Below are 8699 nucleotides of genomic sequence, written 5' to 3'. Positions count from 1 at the left end.
ACAAGAGCAGGTCTGGCACCAGCAGGCCAGAGCTGGTGGTGCCTGAGCACAGCCACGGGAGATGGGATGGTTATACCTGAGCTGTGCCCGAGCAGGTGAGGGTCAGGGCTGGATTAGCTCTCCAGGAAGAGTGCAAGGCACACAGACTGGGGTGCAGGGCGAGGAGGCTGCCCTCTGTGCCCCAGGCATCAGCTCTGTAAATCCACCCTCCTTGTCCAACCCTGCCGTGCGCAGGACAAGGAGCACCTCTGGCAATACCCGGGCTCTGTCTGCCACGGGCAAGGCACTGAAAGGGTTACAGAGCCAAGCACCCTCAAAAGAGAAGTTTCTGGACGTCCTCTGGTTTTTGCTTAGTAATCAGGATGCATCTGGTGACTTCCTCCTGGTTCCTGGGGGCTGGGGCCAGGAGGGGTGTCAGCGGGCTGGGAGGGAAGTGCTGCTGTGTTGTAAGAAGTTTGTGCTGCTCTGAGGTCAGCGCTCCTGCTCACGTGGCCTGGCACTATAAAGCTGGATTGGGACAGGCTGCCCAGCTCAGAGCCTCACTGTCCTGGGAGCTGGAAGGAAGGAGCAAAGCACCAGCAACAGCAGGGAAGCAGAGGAGTGGAGAAACATGGAAACTTCCCAGTCACACAACTCCGAGAGGTGAGAGCGGGACGGGAGTGAGAGGGAAGTTTTCTCAGAGGAGTGTTGTGTTTCTTGCCTTGCTTTTAGGAATGCTGTTCCTGTTCCTGCTCTGCAGGGAAAGGCATGCTGCTGCCTCCACCTCTGGATGGAGTCTGTCAGTCTTCCTTGCTCGGGACACTGTTTGGAAAGCTGGTGCTCTCTGGGTCTCATCCACATCTCTCGGGAACGCTCTGCTCCTTTTTCTGCCACCCCAGGCTCCCCCTTTTGTCCTAGAGAGCAAAGATCTGTTTTGTCAGAGGAGACAGCACTAATACCTGTTTCACTGTTCTTCCCCAGGATGTCCACAGACCTGTCAGAACTGCTGAAGGAAGCTACCAAGGAGGTGCACGAGCAGGCAGAGAACACACCGTTCATGAGGAACTTCCAGAAGGGGCAGGTGTCACTCCAGGAGTTTAAGGTACTTCAGCAGCATTGCTTGGGGATGGGAATTCCTCACCAGATAGATCAGATGGAGACTGAGAGGGGACTAAAGGGGGCAGGATGGGGTCAGTACAGGTGAGGAGGATGGGGACATGATGTATCAGCATCTCCTATGAAAAACATTAAACTTCTGCACCCTGAGGTGTTACTGGCTCCCCCTGCAGAAGGTGGCAAAGGACTCTGCATATCACAATGGGCAGCCAAGCTGAAACAGGAGAAAAAAGACAGAGGTTGATGGGACTAATGCTATTGCTTTTCTCTTGCTTCATAAATCCCTGCATGTTATTATTGCCACTCATAGTTAATGGAGATAGAACTATGTTCAGATACTTGAGCAGCTGAAATGCCCAAAAGAGGGAGAATTCTGTATTTACAACACTCTAAGCAGCTGCAACTAGAAATAATGATGGGATGGTGAGAAAGTGAGGATGTGGGATCATTGCTGGCACTGAACTTTGCATTGTCACTTGAGTTATACCACAGCTGAGATCATGAACAATAACTCAAAACCAGACTGAGTTTGAGCAATCTGTGTCTGCTGCTAACAAGTAGGAGCCTGTTGCTTTTTTCAAGATAAAAGAGAAACATTTCCACATATTAACCTAACCTGGCTAGATACAATTCCTGGGATCTGAGCCACACAACAAAACAAAGAGCAAAACCAAAACAAACACCTGGGCTAGAAATTCCTGAGAGGCTATAGGAAGTGACACATGGACTTGCAAACAACAGCTACCAATTCAACCTGTGGCTTAATTACTTTGTTGTTGGATTGTTCCTTGGCAAATAAATCCACAGAATTAGGAAAAAAGACTGCTTATTTCTGACAGGTGGTATTCAGAATACTTAGCCAAGCATAAATTCAATCTCAGGTGCTGACTTCCTGCTGTAAGAAATATGGCATTGGTTAGGCAGTGATCTTTGACACAGGCAAGCTGTAAAAAGACCTTCAGGAATAAAACTTTGTTTCTTAGATGATTTTTACATGCTGACAGTTGAATGAGATGGGACATGGATTTTAAAATTTAACAAGTGTCTAAAAGCCATGTTTCTCATTAAACCACTACCTGCCTCTGAAAACAAGCAGCTGAGCTACATTTTTGCTTAATTTGGAAGGCAATGTTCCCATGTTTTGTTTCTTTTCCGGTAAGCTGGGTAACAGGTTACTGTTTAATAAACTGTTTTTGTTTACTCTCTTGGCAGACCTGTATATCTGGCCTGCTACGTGACCCCCCAGATGGTGGATATTTGTTTCCACAACCAGTCACTGCCCATGTGCTTATCAAAGTCCTATTTTCTGGCACAATGGGGCAAGGTTGAAACAGGAACTCTCTCATTGCAGAACTGACTGCTTTGTGAGAAAGTAAACAGCTTTCTCTCCTGTGAGCAACATAATCCCCCTAACCCAAACCTGACTCAGCTCTACTGCAACACCTTCATCTTTTACCATTTGCTGCTCACAAGGGGTCCCAGGGTAAGGAAGGGGTTGTGTAGGTGTAACAGCCTCTGAAAACAGAATGCCTGGGGAAGGAAAGAACACAGCTATATTGTCTCAGATCACATGGAAAAGTTGGCAGATAGAAGAAAGTATCACATAAGCTGGGAAAAACAACAATAACAATGGTTTCAAAATAGAGGGGAGAACACAGCCTCTCAGCACTCCTTCACAAAGACATCTTTCAGAGGCAGGCTGGGCTTCCAGATCCCTTTTATCTTGTCTCCCTGGGGCAACTGAGGAGGCAACCCCACTTGCACGCCTAAGTGAGCAGAGTGGTGGTGCCTCAGTTCCCAGGACGGTGGGATGCTGACAGGATGAATATGTTGAACAATAACCAGGGTGTGTCATCATCTCACAAGGCCCCACAAAGGGAAGCCACATTTTGGAGCATTCAAATTTGAACAATGTACCAGAAAGGATACCTTTGGGAATACCCTTTCTATTGACTGAGGGAACGGGAAGAGACCAGGAATGCTTAAACAGGGCTCCAGTTCACATCACACCAAGCTGCCAGACTTTAACTTGAAGGCGAGGCAGTGACTTCAGAGCAAGTAAGACCAATACCTGCTGGAAAGGGCTCACCTGATTGCTATCTCAAGCAGAAGGGAAGGGCTAAACAGTGTCTCCCTGTACCTTGCACTGTTTTCCACGTGGGAAATCTGCAACATCACAGATGTTTGTGACTCATAGTGGGTGTGCCCACGAGTACCTTTATTGTTAGTACAATTTGTCTCACAGACTTGAAAATGACAAAGAGATGCACCTATAGCTCACCCTCTTTCTTCTCTTTTAGCTGGTTACAGCATCCCTGTACTTCATCTACTCTGCTCTGGAGGAAGAGATTGAACGTAACAAGAACAATCCCGTTTATGCCCCTCTGTATTTTCCGGCCGAGCTGCACCGCAAAGCTGCCCTGGAGGAAGACTTGAAGTATTTCTACGGCCGAAACTGGAGGGAAGAGATCCCCTGTCCTGAGGCTACTCAGAAGTACGTCGAGAGGCTCCACTACATAGGCAAGAACGAGCCAGAGCTCCTGGTGGCCCATGCCTACACTCGCTATTTGGGAGACCTGTCAGGGGGGCAGGTGCTGAAGAAAATTGCCCAGAAGGCTCTCCAGCTGCCCAGCACTGGGGAAGGGCTGGCTTTCTTCACCTTTGATGGGGTCTCCAATGCCACCAAGTTCAAGCAGCTCTATCGCTCCCGCATGAATGCTCTCGAGATGGACCTTGCCACGAAGAAAAGAGTCACGGAGGAGGCCAAGAAAGCATTCCTGTTAAATATACGGGTGAGTAACAACCAGCCAGCCCTGCCAGCCCACATCCTCTCTCAAACAAGAAAATAGCTACGGGGGAAATACAAGGCCAGTGTTTGCACTGGGCAGCTTATGAGAAGTTGCGGATCAGGGTGAGCAGGTCAGAGTTGGATGGCCATGTTCTCCAACCTGGCAGCCAAATAAAACAATGGTCTCTGAAAAGCTCTTCTCCCTCCCTTAGTGTTTGAATCCAGTCTCTTCTATGTGTCACTATTCAGATATGAATGAGGGTTAATACTGGGAGTGGGGATTACTACATAGTATCCTATGCCTCTGTGGTGATGTTACACAGATCCACTGTGCACTCTGACTAGGTGAGAGGCACCTTGCTTTCCTTCCCATCAGAAGGTGGGCAATAGCCTTCTCCTTAGCTGAAAGCTTCAGGGAGAACCTGCAAAGAGAACAAGGAGTTTGAAAGACATCCTCTTGACCTCACAGACAACTTTTGCTCCATGCAAAATGTGCCAGGAGACTTAGACTGAAACCTCGTGTCTTCCTCTAGTTCCTAAAGTGCCTGGGGAAGGGGCAGGGGGTCCAGGGAAAGAACAAGAGGACGCCACATAATGAGACAGTGTTTCTTGTCCTCAGGTGTTCGAGGCACTGCAGGAGCTGGTGTCCAAGGGCCAGGAGAATGGTCACCCTGTGCAGCCACAGGCAGAGCTGCTTCGCACGAGGAATGTCAACAAATCACACCAGCACGGTAAGACACTTCCAAGGGCAGGTGCTTCACAGTGCTCCTTCCTTCCCTCCTCCTCCCCTCCTCTGTCCTTGTTTGTAAAAGCCATTGGGAAACAAGCATGAGGTGCTTGCCCCATCTCTTCTCCAGCCATCAGCAGGCAGTGCAAGGAGAGGCACTGCTGTATGCAGAACTTCTTCTAGACATGGCAGAGCAAGGATAATACATGTGGGCTCTTCAAAAAGTGTGTCAGGGAGGAAGCTTTACAAAAAGAGACTCCTCTCTCCACCTCTAGGGCTTTAACAAATGTAAGGTTCCTTCACCACAGAGAAAACTGACCTTGAGTTCACAGAAGCAAGGGCATCAATTTTGGGTGCTGCAGATCAGCCGTGGTGCTGTGATGCTGACAGAAGGTTCTTCTGGACACAGTCCTATCCAGCAGCCTGTCCTTTTCGACTGTATCTCCCTCTGATCATTTTCCTGCCTCCCAGAAGTATTGCTGAAAACACTGCAGAGAGTGTGCTGGGTTTACAGTGAGCACTGCTCTGGATGGTGGAATGTAATCAGGCCTGTACCTGAGTGAGGAGTAAGCTCAGATGTTTACAGAGCAGAGTAGTTTCCATGAGGACACACAATTCAAATAAAAAATGGCCTACCCATTCTGAAACTAAAATGGAGATTTGTTTTCAGTGCATCCTGGATTGAACTACAGTTTTTCCATGGCAAAGATGAAAAGCAAACATTACCTTAAGCATCTCTGGATAGTGAAGCTTAAAGCAGCTTCTGTGGGAAAGGCATTAAAAGTTGTCTGTGAAACATTGCCATTCCTTTCCCAATACATGCATACAAGTAAGATTTTCAGAAAAATTTGGTGTTGGAAGAGGAATCCCATCCCGAAGTCGTACTGCAGAAATTGCTTGGAGTGCTGAAGACTGTTCAAGGTCTTTAGATGCTGAACTAATTAAATCAGTGAGAAGTAGGACAGAAAATTCCTTTTAAAATCCTAGCTTCAGTATTTGTCTGTCTTCTGCATATATCAGGGGTTCGATGGAGCTGGGCAGTGCACGTGTAAGCCTGTAAGGAGACAAGGGAAGAGGGTGGTGGTCACCTACAGGCAGAGGGGCTGTGGGCCTTTGTGATTCCCAGGTCAAGTCTGCTGCTTCCCCTCTCCACTGGGAGAGCAGAACCTGCTGCCACTGTTTCTCCCAGCTGGGCTCTGGGCTTTCTCCTTCTTCCCTGGACAAATCCAGCAGGGTGTGCTCTGGCACTAGGGAGAGCAAACACTGCACCTTAGCAGCTTCTTGCCACAAACTCTTCTCACTTGTCTTTATTTGCTTCTTCTCCCAATTTGATGTAGGTGCAGCAGCTGGGAAGGGAAGCGAGAGGACAAAGCTGAGGAGCGCAGACACGACCGGCACGCCCTCCCTGCTGCGGTGGGTCGTGGCGCTCAGCTGCCTCGCCATGACGGTCGCCGTGGGCTTGTTTGCCATGTGAAAAAGCAGGACCTTCACCTTCTCTTTGTGACTTCCCTCACCCTGAACTAATCCACCTTCCCCAGTCCTTGTGAGAGAAATTACCCCTGACTGGGTACTGTGATCTTGGTTCTGCCACTAATACTAGGAGACTTTTCTCCCCGGAAATCAAAGAGTGCTGTAAGGGGGTTCAGGCAAAGTTTCTCCTGTGCTTGGTGTGAGCTCTTCTCAGAGACTAACTTTATCACCAAAAACCAAGGGTGCAAAAGGCTAAAAGCAATGGCCATGAATTGTCATTGCTTTACAGAGTGCCTACAAAAACCCTACAGGATCAGAAACACAGCTTTGGCATCTGTCTTTCCTCAGAAAGATGGAGTTCCTTGGAGCTCTGTTTGCTCAGATTTTTTATACTGCTAGATAATACTGTGATCACTTTCTCTGTGGAGCCACATGCTCCCATGGGTTCATTTTACATGACATTAGTAGGTCTTTTTTATTTCTTTTTCCCATTATTTTTGTCTTTGAAAAACAAAAGACAGTTGTTGGGCATACAGTGTCATTCTTGTCTGGTTGTATAATTTATACACATAATAAATTTCAATGTAAAGTCTTTGAGCCTGGTGTTTCCTATTATTAAAGCCTTACCTGGGGAAAAAGGAGGTGTCTTTCTTCCTCCTGGCTTTATGTCTTTTGGAGCTGCTGCCTGCACAGACACAACAATAGACAGAAGTGGGAGCCAGACTCTGCTCCCACTCACTGCTAACAATAACCTGTTCTAAGCTGGGGCAGGTTCCTTCAGCTCCTGCACATTGCTCTATTTCTAGAAACAGCACGAAATTCAGTGAGCGTGCAGAGTATTTATAGGGGGTGGAAGTGGCACATAAGTGCTGGTTGCTATTCTGTCACAAGCAAAATGTGATGGGACCCTCAGCTGGTTGAAACCAGGAAGCTTTCCCTGAACTGCCAGCAAAGGGCTGCATTGCCTCTGCAACAGCTTCAGCTGGAATCAGAATTGCCACGTGTGTTTTCACCTCCCAAAAGTTAAAGGCATCCCAGGTTTTGGTCAAGGTGGCTGAAAGGGAGGCATCAAGCACACAACCACTGCCCTCACCCTCACTTCCAGGACTTGGCACACAGGTGGCCTTGCTAAAGGCACTCCAAACACACAGCACTGCTGGAGCAGCCCATGCACACAGCTTGCTTTCCTTGCCTTTTGCTGAGGCACATCTGGAGGGCTGGGTTTGTGCCCAGCCACAGGCCCTGCCTGCTCCAGGAGCTCTCCCAGAACAGGAGAGGCTGCAGTTGGGTATGGCACTGCAGGTACTGACAAAAGTGCTGTGTTATCACCCAGAAAGCCTCTGTGATCAACCTGTCTCCGTGATGTGCCTGTTCTGGCTGTGACCTTAATCCCAAAGAAACATGTTCCTACTGATCTGTTTTAATGAACTGAACCTGCTCAAAGAACAAGAATCAGAAGGCAGGTCCTGCTGAGAATGAGCAGTGGGAAAACAGGACTGTTATCATTCTCAGGCTCTTTTCTACTCTGCATCCCTTCCCCAACCCCCTTTAACAGTTCTCTATTTGGATCCACCTGCCAGAAAAAATAGTTAATTCTTGAAAAAGATAGTTGGGTGTTTGAAGAGCAGGAATTTTGCTTGATAGCTATTTAAATACAACAACTTGTTCATTCAGATTTGAACTAAGTTCTACCTATTGAGCCACTCTAAACCACCCCAACTAAACCATTTTGTTCATTCAAACATGATCAGGAAGCTCAGATCCCAAAGAGACAAACAAATGCCCATGAGCTCAGAAACACACTGCACCACACTCAGCCTCTCTCCTCAGAGCCTGACTGCAACTTCAAAGCTGGAAAATATGGGTTCTGACAGGTATCATACCCTCCCTGCTCATGCCGGGAGAGAGATGGTGCTTTGGGTATCTCACAGCCATTGCTGTCACACATAGAAGATTCCAGACTGAGCCTCAAGTCCGCAGAAATGGAGACCAAGGCTTTGTTTGTACCTGTCTATGCTCTGTATGAGTACACCTGGTTTCTGTGCAGCAATGACACCCTCTTCATTTCCCGCGGGCTGCAGCTGAACCCTCCCTTGCCACGCACTCCCAGCTCGCTCTGCATTAGGGCGCGCTTTACCACGTTTCGGAAGGGCCAAACTGCGCATCCAGCGACCTGCCAGCCTTCCCCCCAAGTTCACAAACAGCCAGGAGGAAGGCATCCCGGAGGACTCGTGTCCTGCGGCCCTGAAGCACTGAGGGGTCCCGGCTGTCCCAGGAGCCTGTGGAGTGATTAATCCACTGTATTCCCGCACCGCCCGCGATGGTATCGCCCGCTCCCCCTCCGCGCCCCGCCGCAATGGTGCGGCCCGCCCGCCATTTCGCTTCCCCCCGCCCTTCGCTCCCAGATTTCGCGCCACACCGCTGAGGGCGGGCAGGGGGCGGAGCGCCCCGGCCAATCAGCGGCGGCAGGGGAGCCGCGCGCCCCCTCTCGGGGCGGGGGCGAGGGGGCGGCTGCGGCCCAATCAGCGGCGGCGCGCGGCGGGCGGGCCAATCGTAGCGCGCGGCGGCGGAGGCAGCGCGCGCTCCCTGCCCCGGTTTGGTTTCCGCCGCGCGCCGGTT

At 49.6% G+C, this 8699-nt stretch overlaps 1 protein-coding gene across 2 annotated transcripts; it reads left to right on the top strand.

Annotated features, from left to right (window-relative positions):
- The first annotated feature begins 535 nt into the window (after positions 1-535).
- On the top strand, positions 536-6672 carry HMOX1 (heme oxygenase 1). Of its 2 annotated transcripts, XM_036401654.2 has the most exons (5): positions 536-642; positions 961-1081; positions 3396-3887; positions 4503-4614; positions 5948-6672. In XM_036401654.2, exons 1-5 carry the CDS (start codon positions 611-613, stop codon positions 6082-6084), a joined length of 894 nt encoding a protein of 297 aa, XP_036257547.1. In that variant the 5' UTR covers positions 536-610; the 3' UTR covers positions 6085-6672. The 2 variants fall into 2 exon arrangements, with proteins under 2 accessions (XP_036257547.1, XP_036257546.1); XM_036401653.2 differs by lacking the exon at positions 536-642 and having other exon boundaries at positions 770-1081.
- The last annotated feature ends 2027 nt before the right edge of the window (positions 6673-8699 follow it).

Source organism: Molothrus ater, chromosome 5, assembly GCF_012460135.2.
Source record: "Molothrus ater isolate BHLD 08-10-18 breed brown headed cowbird chromosome 5, BPBGC_Mater_1.1, whole genome shotgun sequence".
Taxonomy (NCBI): domain Eukaryota; kingdom Metazoa; phylum Chordata; class Aves; order Passeriformes; family Icteridae; genus Molothrus; species Molothrus ater.
Note: the sequence above shows the minus strand (reverse complement) of the source record. Positions and strands in the feature narration are given on the sequence as shown.